The sequence below is a fragment of the Adiantum capillus-veneris genome, chromosome 10 (genome assembly GCF_014529385.1).
Source record: "Adiantum capillus-veneris isolate H3 chromosome 10, ASM1452938v2, whole genome shotgun sequence".
Classification (NCBI taxonomy): domain Eukaryota; kingdom Viridiplantae; phylum Streptophyta; class Polypodiopsida; order Polypodiales; family Pteridaceae; genus Adiantum; species Adiantum capillus-veneris.
In genome coordinates this window covers 112,899,149-112,919,800 of record NC_140940.1, presented here as the reverse complement: position 1 = coordinate 112,919,800, position 20,652 = coordinate 112,899,149, and the positions used below count along the sequence as shown (strand labels likewise).

Here is a 20,652-nt window from a genome sequence, read left to right as displayed (position 1 = left end):
GTTATTTGTGTCCGTGACTTGTGTCTCATTATTGGGCCCCGGTTTTTTATTGGCCCTTTTACCCTATGGGGAGCCCTTTAAAGTGTCCATCCACTTTCTTTCTTTCTTCTTCCAATCTGATGTTTATATCAGCTAGTTTTACTAGATTGTGTTGACACCCACACCCGTATGTCGCAAGGGTTGAACCGTAGCGGGTGTGTCAAAAGCCCCTCACGTTTACCCACTAGTTGGTTGGGGTGGCTGCCCTAATAGCCAATGTAAATTGTGTCCCTGGATGATGTCATGGCTCAACACGAACATGACAAGACCTTGTAACTATTTGGGTTGATTAATATAAATCACTCACAATTGTGAGTTTTGCTTTTTTTTTTATATATAAGGATGAAAGTGTAGCGAATTCAAAGGCAAATTCAGTGAGGTAAGGGACCAAAAAGTCATACTCGTATACAATTCAAGTGAGCGGGAGGGAGGTTTTTATAACCGCCAATGCCATACGATCATCTTCTTGGGCGACATTTGCAGATTACGTCATCTTCTCTTGTGCATGATGTAGCCTTGAATATGGCCAGCCCTGGAGAAGCTGTCCAAGGGTCGCTCTGCCTGCACCTCTCATGCTCTCCGGCATAGCTGCACCTCCACCTTCTACAGCTTATAATTCTACACTGCAGGTAATGTACTCAACACTTTGCTCTCTCTTCAAAATTTGAGGAAAAGGCAAGAAACGAAGTAGTACATTTTTGTGTGCGTGTGTGGGTGCGCATGCCCGTGCGTGCGCATGCACAGTCTATGAAAGATGCACAATTCACTTAACATTGAGAGAAACTCTGCATAAATGTGATTTTCCATCTACTCATATTCCACAGATTGCCATTACCAATAACCCACAAAAGCACCATGCAGACACGCCGTTGACGTTGCTTCGACGGCTTCTATCCTCACATCCTTGCTCAAGACTGTTGAGAACAAGGGGAAGCTGAAGCCATGGGAGGGATAAGCAACCTGTTACTAGTGGTGTTCAATGTGATCACTACATTTTTCGGCGTTGCAATCGCCGGACTCGGGGCATGGCTAGCTACAAAGGACTCCGAGACATGTCTACAGTTTCTACACTCTCCGATACTAGTGTTTGGCGTCTTTATAGCTGCAATTTCTGTAGTAGCATTGGTATCTGCCTTCTTCAAGATTGGCATCTTGCTGAGGATCTATCTACTTCTCATGCTTGTGCTCATACTGGCATGTGTGGCCTTTGCAATCTTCTCCTTTGTGGTCACCCACAAGTCCGCGGCAAAGGCGTTGGCCAATGTCAGCTACAAGCAGTATAGGATCGGCGACTACTCGGAATGGCTGCAGAAACAAGTTGAAGATCCCACAACCTGGAAGCGCATTCGCTCTTGCATCAGTGACTCCAAAATGTGCTTCTTTAGCTACATGTCTTCCACTGCTTTACTCTCCAATATTGTCAACTACATTGCCTTGGACACTTATGTAAGTTTCCTCCCTGTTCAAATGGGTACAGACACTAAATACATGCATATGAACATAATGAAAGCATCCAAAGACTCATACATACATGGATGCGTATCCGTACACATAAATACACACATACATACAGACACAAACAGACATAGTTCTAATGTACTGCATGCTTATTGACATGCTAGAATACTTGTACATGCATACACATGTCATGCATGTACATGTATGCTTGTTCACATACATACAATGCATGCATACACAAGTGCATCCATGGATTTGATCGATGTATACATGCACCTCAGTATACATGCTCGCATACCCATACACGTGTATGAACGCACACATATGTGCACAAACACATGTATCTTTATATATGTATGCTTATGCACACACATACAAGCATGCATGTGCATGCATAGATGAAGATCTGCAAGAGATGCATTGGTGACTATATTATGATGCTCCCAATATGACTTTGTGAACAAATACAGAAAGGATGCTGCATACCACCGGACGTGTGCCAATACTCGGTAGTGAACGGGGCATACGTGAGTCCCGCCAATTCCGGCGCAGATCCGGACTGCACCACCTTCAACAACAATGCAGACACGCGGTGTTTCGACTGCGATGCCTGCCCCGCTGGAGTCATGCAGTCCATCGTTACTAATTGGCAGAAGCTGGCCATTGGTGTCGCTGTCGTTGCCGGGGCTCTCATTGTCATCTACTGCGTTGGCTGTCAAGCCTTATAATCACCATCGCCTCACTTTGTCCTTTTCTTCTTTCAACAAAATGTCAAACCTTTCTCACGTTCTATACCTTTGCAAGGTTCTTCTTTTTCTGTTGTTCTGCTTAATCCAAAGCGCGTCTTTTAATATATATCTTGTCCATGCCTACATGGAAAGTAGAAAATAACACAAATCTTATGGATTTAACCAAAATTTGAATAAACTTAACAATTATGCACCCTTTATAACCTCTACAAGTGTTTTCTCAAACACTGGATCTAGTACCATGTAATTTAGAAACATACAAGATGATCTATCGTCTCTTGTGTGAGGCCACCTAAAACAAGTTATTTTGAAATTAAACATTGAAGTTTGTGTTTCAACAAGAATTTGTGACACAGATAGCGACACTTGTAAACTATCAAACGTTGCATACGCGACTCTTGCAAAATGAAGGAATTTTCTACTTCCACACGACAGTCTCTTTGTCCCCCCCCCCCCCCCCTCTCTCTCTCTCCCCTTCTCCTCGACATTCAAGCTCGCCATGGGAGGTCCACACTTTCTCTCTCTCTCACTCTCACCCATACATACATGTAGAGATTGTAAGGCTAAGGGCCAAAGGCCAGGGGCTAGTCTAAACCAAGCTCGGGGGTTACCTATATAAAGGGGCAAAAGGTCGGATGGAGATTATACTTCCATACGCTGATCAGGTCTCACAATGGTATCAACGCTAAGTTTAGCCAAGCAAGGCGTGGAGCAATTTTTGGAAAAGGTCCTACATGAACTTGCTCTCTCTCTCTCTCTCTCTCTCTCTCTCTCTCTCTCTCTCTCTCTCTCTCTCTCTCACAGGAAAAAGAAGACACACGGGCATGGCCGGTTAGAGAAGGAGGGGGAAGTGGAACAACCTATGCCGAATCACCGGCTGATACGCTCAGTGGAAACCCACAGGGGAGGGGAGAAGAAAGCATTTCTTCATCACCCTCTCTAGAGATCGCTACGGAGCACTGCAAGCAATTGTCTCCTATGTTGTGTTGCTGATAGGGGAACCATATTTTTGAGTTCATTGTTTTCTCACAGAGGGTCCATGAAGGCCAAGGACTGCCCTTGCTCTATGGGAGTGTACCCATGGCACACCCCCTCACCTCCTCTATCCTCAAAAGAGTGGTGCAAGTTAACAAAGCTGAAAGGTGAGCAGAGTTCGGAGTGAGATATGTTATGCACGGAATGAGTTGCAATGCCATGCCATCCGATATGTGCACTCCAAAGTAATGAATACAAAGACACTTTGTGCCTCTCAAACATCTCATTGTTTCAAAAATGTACACTTCATATTGTTTCAAAATTTTACACATTGTATTGTTTCTTTCAGAATGTATACAAAAGTGGTGATTGTTATTGCTCCCTTCCTCTACTAGTGCCCCCCCCCCCGCGGTCCGTTGCTAGCACCGCTCCCGTGCCCTCTCCCCTAGTGTCGGAGTGGGCAGTTCTCCAAGGTCGAGCAGCAAAGTGAGCAGCTTCTAGTTGTAGATGGATAATCAACCAAGGTGTAAACCAAGTGAAACAACTGTAAATAGGAGTTATTTAGTGTTAGTGACAAGATATAGTGAGGTTTAGAGAGCAATCATGGGAGAAAATCCCAACTCAAAACAAAGTAACGGTGAAAAATAAATCAAAACCAGAATTGACATTTAATTGATGCTGGCAACCAGTAGATGCTTCCAATTCTTGATAGATGAAAACCCTATTATAAATCGGTTGCATAGGCCATTGGGTATTCCTTTTGATTTGCAAACCCCTAATAAAATATCCCCAACTCGATGGAAGCAATCCGCAAACCCAAGGCACATCCCACCCTGTACTACTCGATCCCTTGCTCTTTAGCTCCCAAAATTTTCCCTTCTGCCTCTACTCGCTCGATTTTTTCCTACTCTCTATCCAGTAGAACACATCCTTTTGCACAACCTTCTTGATATGTCGCAATTCCTCCTTCTATCTTGATTTGGAGTGAAAAACTTGCTTCCCTCTGCTCGCTAATCAAATCCATCAAGAAATAGAGAGATCTTCCCACTTATACCCTTCATTTAGGGCTTCTGCTGCTCATTATGGGAGAGCCATGTCGATATTTTGGCTATGCTCCACCTTCCAAAGAACTCCCATTTGCTTGCCCTCACTAAGTTCAACTTTTCTTTCCTATCTCCCACCTCCCAAGAATCCTTCTTGCTTGCCTTGATTTGTCAAGAGAGATTGAGAAACCTTGAATCCCACCCTATCTTGCTTGATTTCTATAGTTATGGTTGCCTCAAGGTCTCCAAGCTCACCAAGAGAGATGTCCCCCTTGTTTTTAGCTTGCTTTATTGGTGGCTTTCAAGCGACAAAGTGAGCAAGCGTCCTTTTTTCTTCTAACTCCCCTTCTTTGTCCTCCTATTCTCCCTCTCTAATGATAGCTCAAGGAAGAGATTTTTTGAAATCTTAAGAGAGAGCTTGCTTCCAATGCCCTCCCTCCTTGTTCAAAGATTGAGAGAGAGAGAGAGATCCTCATGTTCCCGCAAGCTTGAGAGAAAAACCCCTTCTTTGTTCACCTGCCTTCTCCCTTCATGCTGCTCCCTTTATTCCTCTCCCGTTCAACCTGTTGTTCAGGCTCTTCTCTCTCATTTTTTCATGCAAACTAGTCTTTCTTGGTGGGCATTGCTATAGAACATTTATAGAATATAATAGGACATACATAGATTGATACGAATGATCTAGCGTTGAAGTAAACAAGTAGAAAGTGCATTGAAAAAATTCTAAAAAAGAATCACATATATGATGAGTGGCTACCTTTATTGCCCAGTTGTGTATCTATTTGATATATAGATATGATGATTGAGATTATGCATGTACTAGTGAGAAAACCATATAGCTAAACTTAATTAAAGAAATATTTGTCAAACTCAAAAAATGCAGAAAGCATCAGTAGACTATAAAAATTGAAGTGCACTACCGACTTGGTAATTGTATATGGGTGTCATCCAATTGTGCAAACTCGAGGAATCAAGCTACATAAAAGCAATGTGAATAGTTAAACATTTTGTATTGCAATTAGGAGCAAAGTGAAAATGCTAAATATAAATTGCACATAATGCAAAAGTTCCATACAAAAGTATGGTGGAGAGTTGGCACTATGGTCTCTCTAGAAACTATAAGAAACGGAAGTCGTGCCGCCCTGCCCCGTAGAATTTATGTGTTGCGCCAAGCAAACATATAGGCATAGGGAATTGGATACAGATAGCAGACCTTGCAATGTTGTCAAGCTTGAGTCGTGCTTGTGCAATCAAAACATCCATTGTTGTGAATATATGTCATCTCTGTCAGACACAAAACAGGATTCAAGACAAATACAAAAGATACACGATACTCATTAAGCTTAAAGAGAATCAGAGGTAACTTTATATTGCACATCATACATGGTGTAGGGTTTATTGTAGTGATGAGTTCTCAATTCAAAAGCACTAGAACCTAGTGAAGCATGGTGCTTATGTAATGGAAATGGCCTATGAAGTTTGAGAATAACAGAGTTAGGAGTATTAAAGAGAGAATTTTTGTGGGACTACTTTGAGAACATACAGGGTGAACTTAATAAGCAGTAGAAATATAATCAAAGTACTTAACTAACTTGGCATCAACAATACTTTTGCAAGAGAGAGAGTTTAGAGAACTTGACAACATTTGAGGACCGGATTTTGTGAGTCAGTCCCCCCTCCAGTAGGCTTTTGTATTGTAGATTCTCCCATCAAGAGAGAGGTGATGTCATAAAAACTAATATCTAATTCTCATGAATGATAAGTTCTCATGTTAAAATGATCATTTAATATGGGGAAGTGCTAGGGGAGAAAAAGCTAGAATATTGGTTAAGCTGACAGACTGGCCACAATAGGGATCCAAAGGAGAGAAAATAGGGATCCAAAGGGGGGGCCATCTGCAAAAGAGCAATGTGCAACAATGGGCTTAAAAGACCCTAAGGTTCAACCCATTAAGACTTCCAAAATGCTAAGGTTCTAAAATTCAAAGGTTGTGTCCAAAGGTCAATCACTAGGAAAATTAGATGCTTAGTGTGTGTGCCAAAATGACTTCAAAGAGTCATATTTAGGAGGGGACGATCCTTGGAAGTAGGGGATGAGAGAGAAACATACACACACACACACACACACACACACACACACACACACTCACAAGCTTCCTTTACACAAGGGGAAAAAGGGACACATGTTAGCTCCCTAGCCCAAATGCCCATAAGGTGTACTCAAATCCTATTGGATGACCATGGAGGTGGACCAATGAAAATTAGGCTAGAGTAAATCTAGTTTAATTAATTTAAAAACACTTAATATAATAAGCAATAGGAATTAAGATCTCTAGAAGAGTATTGGACAATCTCCCAAGGCGTCCAATGAGCATTGAACACCCCAATGGCTTACTTGATTTGTATTGGCCAGGAGACAAAGGGGTCCAATGAGAGTTTAGTTTCATTAATTAATTACCTAGCGATCTCGCAAAAGGGGTAAGGGGGACACATGTTACAAGGCTATCACTTATGCTCTTGAAATTACATTGGCCTGGAGAGGTCCAATAGGGTGTGAGCATGAGCAAATGGCAACAGGGGGCGACCAAGAGAGAGAGAGGGGGCTGATTTTCTCAAGGAATTATTGCATACACACTCACACTAGTCCATGTCTGGAGTAATAAGAATCTCTCTCGCCTTCCCAAGCTTTAATGGAAAGCTTATCACCTACTCCAATCTTGTGAGAAGGGGGGCCTACACCAACAACTCTTGGCGTTGTGATGCAAATCCAACCAAGAGACAAGCTTCAATGCATGCTCATCTCCTCTGCCATGCTAATTAATAAGATAAGCTATGCTAATATGAATGATTATGTGAGGATATGTACATATTTCTTGTAAGACTACTCCTTCTTCCTTTCAATCCACTCTCATACCCCGCTAGCTCTCACCATCTTTGAGGGTGTGTGAGGTCTTGGGTCTGAGACCGTGAGGTAATTGATGATGTGTCTTCATTGCACTAGCTAGTGTTGAACGAACACAAACAATTGTATTCTAAAATTTATCTCTTGATGGGAGAAACCATAATGCAAAGCATTTTGGAGGGGGGACTAACTCCATGTAAATCCGGTCGATTTTTTTTTAGTATTGTTCATGCTATCTAACTAGGTGTTATACTTTTTGTTTCTCTCTCCACCCAAGCACTCTTGTTATTCTCATTAGGAATCTATTCTAATGAAATGCTCACTATGTTCATGATATTTTCCACTACACACAAGTTACTAGGCCATTAAATGTTACATTGGTATCAGAGCACAGGTTTCTCTTTTCTTGCTCAGGAAGGGAGGTCCTCAAGATAGCTATAAATGGTTGTTATTATTAATTGCAAATGAGTAATTAGAATAGGGATTTTTCAACCTTGCAGTGAGCCTGCCTTCGTGTAGATAACAGGGCATCACCGTCAAGAGCTATGGTCTTAATAGTGGAGCCCTACGGGGCTTGCCTACGGCCTAACCACTATTGAGCTATTAGAATCTTGATAGGATCCGGTGATGATTTGGTGTTGAAAGACCCTCTCTTCTATTCATTTCAATTAATGGTATTCGAGCCATGGGTATAATAGCTTGAGTGCTTTCTCTAAAGGGGTACTAAAGAGGAGTAGAAACTAGAGCTTGAAGTGCCAAAGTACACCTAAAAGTTGCTAGAATGGTTGACAATAGTAAAGAGAGTGAAATTAATGTTGGTAACTTCAATTTTGCTAATAAGAAAGATACTAATGATGCCCCTATGGTTGTTAACTACCTTGTTTCTAGGCTTCAACAAGCCATGGGCAATCCATCCCTCCAAAGTGAAGTGCAATGGCAGCTTTGTGCTCATGGGATTCTCCAAACTCCCCACCATGACGAGAGAGTACCTAGGAAGCCTCCTCGCAAGACTCCCAAAAGAGGCCCCTCTCCGACTCGAGAAGAAGAAGAGGATCCATACAAAGGGCTCAAGAATTTGCTACTTGATGATGCATCTCCTTCCCAAATTATAATTCAAGAGCCCCCACCGAAGGAATGAGAAAGAAGCGAGTCTCTTGCCACCTCGATGGAGATGGGTCCACGAAGATGGCGGGCTAAACTCTCACCATCACCTCCAAAATAGAGAAGACCATCGCACACTTCTCCACACCATAATTCAAAGAGGGATGGCAAAAAGCAAGAGAAGAAAAAGGCAAGAAAGAGGACACCCTGTTCTCCATCTTCTTCATCCTCATCCTCTTATGAGAGTGATGGTGCGAACAAAGAAGATCAAGGCAAGAAAAAGGCGATAAAAAGGTCACCCTCTTCTCCATCTTCCTCAAATTTTTCATCTTCTGAAAAAAGTGATGGTGCAACCTTGGAACCATAAAAAAGAAGAGACCATAGGAAATACTATGCCACGTGGAAGAGGTAGTCCAAGCTCAATAAGTTCAAAGAGGGAGGAAAGAGCATCTCTTTCCTTACCTACGATGGCACCTTTGGTGCTACAGACAAAGTCTTGGCCTTTATTCAACAATTTGATGCGGCATTCGGAGATGAGGGATTCACGGAGTCCTCTAAGCTACTTCATGTAGCTATGCACTTTCAAAAGTCCGCCAAGCAATGGTGGTCTAGCCTACCGGCCAACGGTGAAGCTCCACAAACATGGAAAGCTTTAAGAGATTCCATTATGAAGCACTTTTTGGCCACCGATGCCAAAGACAAAGTACTCATCGAATGGAGAAGCCTGAAGCTCTCTCCCTACGAATCCATTCACAAATATGTAGAAAAGTTTTGGGACCTACAACTCGAAGCCACTGTCTTCAAAAAGTTGGATTTTCGAAATTAAAAGCAACAATTTTGTGTGGTCTTAACTGAAGAAATAGCCGAGTATGTCAACTCCCAAAGGCCACGCACCATATCTGCGGTTATACACCATACTATGGTGGCCTCTCAAATCAATTTCCAAATAGGGGCTAAAAAAAATTCTAAGCCCACGAAAAAGAAGGGTTCCAATGAGCCTAAGGGGAAGGACAATGTCCAAAAGTCTCATAAGGGAAATTCCAACAAAGCGAAGGAGAGGGGAGTTTACAAAGGCAAAAACAAACTCTCTCCTGAAGAGCTTGAGAATTATCACAAGGATAACCAATGTTTCAAGTGCGGCCAGCAAGGGCATGCGTACCGCACTTGTCCCCAAAAGAACACCCGCCATGAGCCTCCTAGAGCTACCTTGGTCGAAATCCAAGAGGAGGAAACTCACCACAAAGGATCTCCTCTATGCCATCCTTGGGGAAAGGTAAGAGAATATGATTCTTTTATTCTCTTTGACCCTGGTTCTACTCACAATTTCATATCCACGGAGTTGGCCACCAAGCTAGGCATACAAGCTTATGAGATGGGAGATGTCCTACCTGCAGATGGTGCTTTCAAGGGGAAAGAAACTTCAGTCACTCCCTTAATTGGGAAGTTGAGGCTCCATGTCCAAAGCTATGTGGACAAAGAGGACTTCTTTATCTCTCCTCTCAAGCACGAGGATGTAATCCTAGGGGCACCATGGTTGATCACATGGCTTCCAATGTTAAATTCCCTGAAAGGAGAATCTACTTTAGGTTCAGGGAAAAGGATATGTACATAGATGCCAAAGAGATGGATAACACCATACCCATTGTACATACATAAGCTTTCAATAAGTCAATCAAGAGCTCTATTTCCGTGTATAGGATTTTTGTTTAAGATTCTCAAAATGAACCTAATGTTCCACAGGTAGAAGACCTATTTGATAAGCTACAAGGGTCCACCTACTTCAGTAGGATTGACCTAAAAAGTTGCTATCATCAAATAAGGATAGTTGATCAAGACATTGTAAAGAATGCATTTTGCACTACATTTGGTCTTTACAAATATATTGTCATGCCTTTGGGCTTGACCAATGCACCAGCCACATTCAACCGCTTGATGGAGAAGCTATCCATGCCTCACTGAACCTTTAGTGGAGTGTTCTTTGATGATATCATCATTTACTTTAGTTCATTAGACGAACACAAGCAACACCTCCAAGTAATATTTCACGTTCTAAAAGAGAATAAACTTTATGTTAATAAAAAAAAAAGTGAATTTTTCTTGCAAGAGATTTATTATTTAGGTCACATTATCTCTCAAGATGGCATCCAAATGGATCCATCAAAGTTAGAGGTAATAAAAGGATGGCCTAAACCAAGGAATCTTCATGAACTAAGAAGCTTTATAGGTATGTGTGCATACAATAGACGCTTCATAGAAAAGTTCTCACAAATTGCGAGACCATTACATGACCTAACAAAGAAAAATTTTAGGTATACATGGTCTTCCAAGGAGAACAATGCTTGCGAAAAGCTTATCTCTCAACATGTGCTTATAGTGTCGGATCTCTCAAAGCCAATTGAGGTCCAATGTGACGCTTGTAGTGATTGCCTTGAGTTTTTCTGATCCAAGAAAAGCATGCCATAGCTTATGAAAGTTGAAGGCTCGACCCTATTGAGCAAGATCTAGGTATATATGAAAAGGAACTCCTTGCATTTCTACATGCGTTAAACTCATGGAAGAACTATTTATTGAGGACTCCTTTCATTCTGTAAACAGATCACCAAAGCCTTAAGCTAGTACTTCATGAGGCAGACCAAGCTCTCCGACAAACAAATGAGGTGGGCAAATTTCCTTTCCCAATTTCATTTTGATATTGCTCATATTGTTGGCAAGCATAATCAAGTAGCCGATGCACTCTCAAGATGGCCAAGACTGAATGCGGTTTCCATAACAACTCACAATGATCTATCTTCTATGATAGATGAGTATGCTATTAATCCCAATTTTAAATATGGGATTTCATCCCTTGCACTAGGGAAGAAAGAGGAACCATTTACTTTACAAGATAATTATCTTCTCTATGGAAATAGACTATGTGTTACTAATTCACTACGTGAGAAAGTAATGTATGAATCTCATTCTCCTCCTTATGTGGTGCATAAAGGAATTGAGTCTACCCTAAAAGGGGATTGAAACATATTTCTATTGGACTACCATGAAAGCAAACATACAAGAGTATGTTTCTAAATGTGTGGTATGCCAAAAGACAAAGTTTGATAGAGGGAAGCAACCTGGGTTGCTTCAACCTCCAATCCCTTATTCACCATGGGAGAGCATATCCATGGTTTTTATCTTTGGATTGCCTAACTCTATCGATAGGAATACGGGAATATGGACGATAGTAGATAGGTTCAATACCTATCCAAAAAAATATCAAACCCCATCAAATGGCAACCCTCTTCATTTCACAAATCTTCAAGTACCATGGCTCGCCAATGTCCATAGTGTCGGATAGAGATCCTAGAATGACCAGTAGTTTTTGGAAGGGTCTCTTTGAGACTTTAGGAATAAGGCTAAATTTCTCTTCAACCTATCACCCGCAAACGGATGGCCAAAGAAAAATAGCTAACCTAACAATTCTCGATCTACTAAAAGCCTATGTCACGGAAGTAGATCAAAGATCCCGATGGGAGATGTACTCACCCTTAGTGGAGTATGCCTACAATAACATTGTACATACTTCCATGGGAAAATCACCTTTTGAGGTAATTGAGGGAAGGTCAAAAAGTCCCCTGCTACTTAAGCTACACGGGAAGATCTTCACTATAGATGAGTATAGCCGAGACCTACAAGACTCTTTCCAAAAGATTAAGGATGCTATCTCTATCTCACCGCAAAGGCAAAAGGCTATTGTTGACAAGCACAAAAGATCCCAATCCTTTAAAGAAAATGATTTTTGGGTCTTACTCAAATTTCCCAAAGGCTTGATTAAGGCACACGACGAGCAAGAATCCTACGGGACACCAAAAGTACTATGCTAATGATAGCCGTTTTTTCGGCTCTTTGTAATTGCCACAGTGAGTTACCTCACCCTATCAAAATCACCCAAACACTGTGGCTATCCCTACCATTTCACTGTACATAGGCGTGCGTTAGTCACGGGACTTTTCCCATATCTTCTTAAAAACCCTCAGCTAGCTAGTCACTGGGCTAGGTGAGCCAAAAAAAATAAAAATAAATAAAAAAATAAAAGTATATTATGGCCTCTTTGTGTGTAAATATTTCATTGTATATATGGCCTAAATATAGGGATTTTTTATAATTATTTTGGTATTTTATTTAAATATTTCTACTTAGGTGTGTGTTTTATTAAACCTATGTACACCTTCTTTCATCCTCTTACACCATAATTATATTTTTTGCCAATATGTACATACTCTAACCTCATATTTTTCCTTTATACAAATCACTCCCACATTTTCACCCTCACCCTCGTGAAAACAAAAAATTGATTTCTACTCATTGGTTACTTTTATTATATTATTTACTTGCATACATTTTCCTCTTTCACCCAAAATAATTCAAGGAGGGACCATATCATATGATTCCAATATCTTTCCATATCCATAACTCCTCCATATTTTTATTATTATTTTTACTCATTATTCTAACACCATGTGCTCATTGAGCTAAAGTCCATGAATAGTCCATACACTAGTCCCACCATGTATATATTTCTTATTTCACCAATAATCCTCCTCCATGCATGGGTCAAGGGCAACTTGAATGCTTTGTATTATAATATGACAAAGGAGGGGCTCACTCTTGGATGCATTGTACAAATTCAACAAAGGAGGGGGCCACTAAAAGACTTTTGCAGGCATAAAAAACAGGCTTTTTGGTGAGAATTTTGGCACCTATCTCCACTCCGAATTTGGAGCGGTGGTCAAAAGAGAAAATGTAGCCCACGCTCTGAATAATCACCTCAAATTTTTTCATGATTTTTGGAGCTACCAGCGGTGAGCTATGATTTTTTGAGTGGACCCCAGTTTGCCCACTTTTCTCACAAGTAACCCTTAGTCTTCTCTCACCCTTCCACACACCTACTCACTCTTACACATCCCTCCCTCTCCTTCCCTCACTCAAACCTGCAATTTCCATGGCTTCTCCCACCCTCTTCACCATTACCCTTCTCTCTCATCCCTATAGTTCTTTTATGAACCTCTACATACATACACCCTCTCCATGTCTCTCTCTATTGCTTCTATGTTACAATTTCATTTACCTCTCCTAAAATATCTAAAATTCAGCATCTTAACCATGATAACTTCTGCAAATTGAGGATTTTTCATCAACAAATCATCTTTTCATCGTGGTGGTCAACCATGGCGGCGGCGTAAAGAAGCGAAGAAGAAGAAGAAGACCAACAGTCATTTTTTCCACAATCTACACAAGGGTGAGTTCAAGCTTCTTCAAAGCTTCACCATCTCAATGATTCTCTTTTAATTCACCCCTCTTCCTTCATCAAATCAACTCACTCTACCCATTGTAAATGTAACATTAAATTTCTAGTGATTACTAACGACTAACATACTAACACAAAATAGCATTGACCTAACCATAAAAGACACCTCACCTCAAGACATGTACAAAGTAACTTTCTCTCTCTCCCTCTCTCTCTCCTTTTCCTTAAAACTCTACTTTCACCTTATTCACCATCAATAATGCTCTCTTTTGAGCCCACACCCATGACTCAAGCAGACAAAGAAGGCCCGCAATGTTTTGATATTCAAAAAAATAATAATCCTGATTTGTTAGCTTGTAAATTAGGATTTCCAATAATCTTTATGAGGGGTCTCCAACCTATAAATAGGCCCCTCTCCTTCTTGTAAAACAACCTCCAACATCTCACATAGCACCCCAACACTCTATGCGTGAGGAGAGACTTAGGTGTAGCAACCACTTGTGAGCTTCACTCTTGGTGTGAGAGAAGCCTTCAAGCTACACATTGCAAGTGAGAGAGCGTGAGTTCCACAAATCTCAAAACCACTATTGTACATGCTCCTTCATCATCAATAAATTGAGGTTTGGTGCATCAAAGGCGTGATTCGACGTTCAAATCTTCGTCCTTCCATTTGTGCAATACGGTTTGGTGAATTCAAGGTGACTTGTGTATTTTGAGTTTTTATCGGTTGATCTTGATTTTAGAAAGTGTTTTAGTGTGTTTTTCATTGCCAGTTTTGTGTCCATTGTAAGAGGGTATTGTGGTGAGAGGTCTCCCACACCCTAAGACAGTGTGTGTGTGTTTTGGCAATGATTAGCAATCACTAAGCATTGAGTGAGTTTTGTACAAGTTCTACGATAGCATCATAACGAACCATCTCCATTTGCAAGTCACAAATAAGGTATTACGCAAGATCCTTTCCTCTCTCTCTTCCCTTTGCTCTAGCTCTCTCTGGTCCATTTTGTGTGTGTCTTGGTGTGAGGTTGCTTGTGTGTGTTGTGTGGTGCATCTTCTTGGTTGTACAAAAATCTCTCTTGCGTCCTAGTTCGCATACCATAACTAGGTGGTGCCCCTATCTTGTTTGGGTTTGGCTGTGGGTTTGTTGTTTTGTTGTGCTTGTGGTTGCCCCAGCCCCAATTGAGCAGCACGGGAGCCTTGAGGGGTGTTTAGAGGCCGCCTCTCTTGTTGCCCGCCCTGGACCGCCTCACTAAGTTAGAAAAAAGGTACTATGGCTCCTTCCAGATTCTTAGGCCAATCAACTCAAGTTTCCCAGCCATTGGCTCATATACAATGCTTTTCATGTGAGCCTACTAAAGCCTTACAAAGGAGAACCACCTCAAGAACCAACTATTGAAGACCCACTGGAGATCAAGGACCAGTAAGAGGTGTTGGAGCCCGAGTCCATTCTCTGACATGAAGACAAAGTACTAAGAGGCGGTAAGACTATCCGAAAATACCTTATTAAGTTTAAGAATTATCCTTTTGAAGATGCTAGATGGACGCAAGGCATACAACTAAAGGATATCCTAAACCTTGTCAATGCTTACAATGCTTCCTAACACTAAGCAAATGTACAAATGTTTAAAATGAAGAAATTTTTTGTCTTATAAGACTCTCTTTTTCTTTATTGTGCACAAATGTGAAGTACTATTGCATGCTTAGATCAAGTTTGTGGAGACAACATCTCCCAAACACCAAGTAGATCTTGTCACTCTACTATGGAAGATTGATAGGACTAATGTGTAGACATGCTTCCGGGAGCTTAGGCTCTCAAGTGCCAAATGGACTAGTCATCCAATCTGGAATGATGTCGTAGGGTAACATAGGGATCCTCTACCTGCTAGAAAAAGGACTAATGCATATGCCTTATCCTCTCTACCCCATAGTCAAGGACAACTATGATTTCAAGAGAGAGGTAATTTCATAATAACTAATACTAATCTCCTAAATGATTTTCTCATGTTAAACTGATCATTTAATATTATGGGGAAGTGCCAGGGGAGAAAAACCTAAAATATTGGTTAAGCTGGCATACCGGCCACAATAGGGATCCAAAGGATGGAAAATAGGGATCCAAAGGAGGGACCATCTGCAAAAGAGCAATATGCAACAATGGGCTTAAAAGACCCTAAGGTTCAGCCCATTAAGACTTCGAAAATGCAAAGGTTCCAAAATTCAAAGGTTGTGTCCAAAGGTCAATCACTAGGAAAATTGGATGCTTAGTGTGTGTGCCAAAAGTATTCAAAGAGTCCTACTTAAGAGGGGGCGAGCCCTCAAAGTAGGGGATGAGAGAGAAACACACACACACACTCACAAGCTTCCTTTACGCAAGGGGAAAGAGGGACACATGTCAGCCTCCTAGCCCAGATCCCCACAAGGTGTACTCCAATCCTATTGGATGGCCATGGATGTGGACCAATGAGAATTAGGCTAGAGTAAATCTAGTCTAATTAATTTAAAAACACTTAATAAAACAACCAATATGAATTAAGCTCTCTAGAAGACTTTTGGACAGTCTCGCAAGGGGTCCAATGAGAATTCAGCAGCCGAATGGCTTGCCTGATTCCTATTGGCCAGGAGACAAAGGGATCCAATGAGAGTTTAGTTGCATTAATTAATTAACTAAAGCTCTCATAAAAGGGGAAAGGGAGACACATGTCAGAAGGCTATCACTTATGCTCTTGAAATTCCATTGGCTAAGCTTGGAGAGGTCCAATAAGGTGTGAGCATGAGCAAATAGCAAGAGGGGTCGACCAAGAGAGAGAGGGGTCTGATTTTCTCAAGGGATTATTGCATACAACTCACACTTATGCTCTTGAAATTCCATTGGCTAAGCCTGGAGAAGTCCAATAAGGTGTGAGCATGAGCAAATAGCAAGAGGGGTCGACCAAGAGAGAGAGGGGGCTGATTTTCTCAAGGGACTATTGCATACACACTCACACTAGTCCATGTGTGGAGTAAGAAGACTCTCTCTTGCCTTCTCAAGCTTTAATGGAAATCTATCACCTATTCCAAGCTTGTGAGAAGGGAGACCTACACAAACAAATCTTGGCTTTGTGATGAAAATCCAATCAAGAGACAAGCTTCAATGCATGCTCATCTCCTCTACTATGCTAATTACTAAGCTAAGCTATGCTAATATGAGAGTGATTATGTGAGGAGATGTACATCTTTCTCGTAATACTACTCCTTCTTCCTCTCAATCTACTCTCATTCCCGCTAGCTCTCACCATCCTTGAAGGTGTGTGAGGTCTTGGGTCTGAGTGTCAGGACAAGGGCAAGGCCTAGGAGTCACGGACTGGGCTAGGGGCCAGACTAGGCAGTGTGGACAAGGGAATCCAGCTAGGGCAAAAGGCTAGGAGCCTACCTATAAAGTGGGAGGTTGGGAGGTGAATTCCAGGGTCGAGTCACCCATGCATTACACTGGTACTAAGAGCCAAGTTGCTTGTTTTTTGGAACACAAGCGCGTGGAGAGCCCCACCTTTTTGAAGCTCGTTGCATGTGCATGGAGGCGTGCCTTCTCCCCGAGGCGTGACCTCGATGAGAGGGTGCCTATGGCAACACCGCTTGCAAGCAAGGCTAACGACAGGGAGCATCTGCTCAGCACAGTGCGAATTTGGCCTTGAAGGGTGTGTGCGGCCCTGCTGATCTAAAACTATTTTTTTGGCAACCCCATTTGAGCACCACACAGGGTGCTGCGAGCTTCCTTCTCTAGTCGGCGGCCTGGAGGAGCGGCCATAGCCGTTTATAGTGAGTGTTTTTCACACTTGCCCTAAGGTCCAAAGAATTGGGCAAGTTTTTTTAAAAAATTAGGGTGCATGCCCACCCCGGCACACACTCTTACGAGACAAAAGGCATCTCGGCATACCGCAAGGGAGTCACGGACTCGATTCACAGCATTCTGTTCAGCAGGCAAAGAATAAATAAGCTACAAAGTTTTGAAATTAAATCCTGGTATAGCAAAGGCAACATAATCTCGCCAACGGCCGCGAACATCTTCAAAAAACGTTAATTTCTCGTTCCTCCTCCCAAACTGCAGAAAGTGCCACATCGCATCAACATTCATTGACGACGACTCTTTCACATCAGTCGCCAACATAACTTATCACCTGTGGTGCCAATTACGACTACGGGATTCTTTTTTGACTCCTCGTATTTTTCTTTCTATTCCTTCCACTGCACAATGTCACCATGGATTCAGATATCAACATGACTTTTGATTTCAAGCATCATACGCCTGATCCTGCCCATGATGGCTTGCGGTCGGATGCTCTCACGGAGGGTTCCTGGGACGCTACGGGAGGTGATGACGTTTATGAGTTTCTTGATATTCAAGAAGTTCATGCACTTCATACACGCATATCAGTAATGGAAGGAAACTTTGCATCTCTAAATGAAAACGTCACTAACTTATCTACATTAGTGATACAACTCACGCAACAGTAGGCCAAGAGCCCTGTTGAGACACACATGCATGAGCACACTACTACTCAGGGGTGAGGCCCTTCTGATCATGGACAAGGTCCATCTCTAGATTCTTTGCACACTCTCACTGCAAAGGAGGTGGATGAGTTGTTGAAAAACACCAAACCACCGACTTTTAAGGGGGAAGACTAAGATCGTAATAAGGATGCTATGAATATCTTTCTCAGCAAGTGGGATGGAATTCATGCCTTACGGCGTACTCCGGACGCAGTCAGAGACTGCAAACAAGTTTAACTCTGGAAGGCAAGGCCTACAAGTAGTGGATGTCTCTCAAGGAGAAGAACATCATACCACAGAGTTGGGCAGCCTTTGAGGCTATGTTTCGCAAATAATTCTTGCCTACAAATGAGGCAGACTGGAATTGGATGGCTTCGGGCAGGTGTTCCATGCGTCAACACCCATCATTACTTGAATATATCTCTCACTATCACGATGTTATCCTCAAGTTGGAAGGACTAGACACCTTTCAACAAGTACATGGGTTTATCCACGGTCTAACGCCAGAGCTTAAGAAGCACGTCAAGACTCAGGACCCTAAAACACTTGAGGAGGCCATAGTGAAAGCACACATTCATGATATTCTTGATGAAAAGAAATTACATAATAATGACATGCCTGCTAATACACATGGTAATACACGCACACAGTATGGGCACAATAAAAGAAAATTTATAGTAGCCAATTCTGAAGCAGCTAAAAAACCCAAAGGGTCCTCTCTCTCCTGAGGATTTTGATAAGGCTAAAAAGAGAAGTTATGTTTTCAATGCTTGGGAAGCGGTCATAGCAAAAAGGATTGTCCCAAGGGGAAATCTGTTGCTTATGGCATGGAGAAAGCAGTGCACACGGTGCAACTGCTGCCTCTTGAGTCTTCCTCACGATTCTCTACAGTGGAAGTAACACACACCGAGGTGGTGCATGAATGTTGTCTCATAGCTTCCATGTGGCAACAGGACTTCAGACCACATGAGTTAGTACGTATGCACGGATCTCTGCAAGGGAACAGAGTGCACATCTTGGTAGATGACGGTGCTACTCACAATTTCATTAATTATGGATTGGTGAAAAAATTCAAATTGCCTCAAACTCCGAGTTCCCACCACTACAAGGTAGCAATGATGAATGGATACGATGCCGAAAATATCCAATAGGAACATTCCCAGTAGAGTGTCTTCAATGTCTGGTCTTTCGGTGGTTGAAGCTAGTTGCAACACACAATGAACATGAATCACCACCAGGGCAAGAGCCAGTGGACAAAGGAGCGACATTGACGAGGGCTCTTGTGGCAGCTGCATAAGGGGTGGCTTGAGCTCATGAAGCAGGGGATTTAAGATGTTTAGTGCTATATGCATCCAATGGGGGTAATTGGGACATGATGGGTGAACAAAAGGCCTGTGGTACAGGCTGAGCCTAGACCATTCCAGTTGGAGAGAGATGTTGTTTGGGTAGAGACTATATTAGGTAAGGTATCAAAGAACTTATGTGGTCCCTCCAAGAGGTGTGGGTAGCGATAGCATGGGGGTGAAAGAAGGCATGGTAGAGTTATGTCGAGAGAGAGGGGGCCAACGCCAAGGTGGTGCTTCAAGAGAGAAGAAATATCTTGTGATAGTGCTTCAAGAGCCAGTAATGTCATAGACAAGCAAAGGTCTTTAAGGACTTGTGAAGACAAGAAGATAGCGGTCAATGTCGACATCAAGGATCTGGAGGTGGCTTAGGTAGTAGGTGATTGCAAGCATGAGGTTGCAGGTGATCAAGATCCGTAGGTCAGCATCACCGAGGAGGCTTGGGCACAGAGGCACTAGAATGAATATACAAAAGAGGGCCTGCATGAGAAGTGGCACATAGCTAGATATATCATTAGTAGAGTGCTCTTTTGATTTGTATGGTATTGGCCAAGTTGTGTAGGCGGCACGCATGATTTTTAACATGTAGAAGCTTGTGACAATAGGTTAAAATCTTCAAACCTAGCTGCTGGTCAAAAGGATATGATAAGCATGGAGGAGGTGTTTTCATAGCACTCAAAACCACTACAGTTGTCCAACTAATATGGACGGGTCCGACACTCACATCTTTGGTAGTAGCAGCTACGTTTCCAAAAGAATATAGCTAATGATCTAGATATGTAGACTTTACAATTGATAAGATGGCTCATGGAAGCTATCATAAAATCTAATATCTAACTAACCCAAATGATTTTCTCATATTAAATTGATAATTTAATGTGGTATAATAAAAAGGAAGAAGGGTTAGAAGATGTACATGTGCTACAGATCTATCTCAACACGAGGCCAATGGTAAAGGGGTCCAAATGAGAGATGGTATATCAAAGACAAAGGCTAGCTAATGGAGCTTCAAAGACTTTTTGGCTAGCTTCATTAAAGACCTACAATGGTTAGTGTTAAAAGTCCTTTGACCTTAGGCAAGCTAGGGTTGAGCTTGAGGTGGGAACGCGACCCAATCTTGAGGCTCTTGTCATGCTTTCTGACTAAGGAGCTTGAGGTGCTTGTCATGCCTGCTCACTAAGGTGCTTGAGATGCTTTCCATGATTGCTGAGTAAGATTCTTGAGGTGCTTGTCGTGCTTGT

General features: G+C 42.0%; 1 protein-coding gene across 1 annotated transcript; it reads left to right on the top strand.

Moving 5' to 3' along the window:
* The first annotated feature begins 439 nt into the window (after positions 1 to 439).
* On the top strand, positions 440 to 2,329 carry LOC147449467 (tetraspanin-8-like). Its single transcript, XM_086522619.1, has 3 exons — positions 440 to 668; positions 864 to 1,485; positions 1,968 to 2,329. Exons 2-3 carry the CDS (start codon positions 982 to 984, stop codon positions 2,223 to 2,225), a joined length of 762 nt encoding a protein of 253 aa, XP_086378745.1. The 5' UTR covers positions 440 to 668; positions 864 to 981; the 3' UTR covers positions 2,226 to 2,329.
* The last annotated feature ends 18,323 nt before the right edge of the window (positions 2,330 to 20,652 follow it).

Excerpts from the sequence above, each read along its gene's own strand:
- LOC147449467 (XM_086522619.1), top strand. The coding sequence starts at position 982 with ATGGGAGGGATAAGCAACCTGTTACTAGTGGTGTTCAATGTGATCACT. Across the intron at positions 1,486-1,967 it reads ACATTGCCTTGGACACTTAT|AAAGGATGCTGCATACCACC; the intron begins GTAAGTTTCCTC and ends GAACAAATACAG.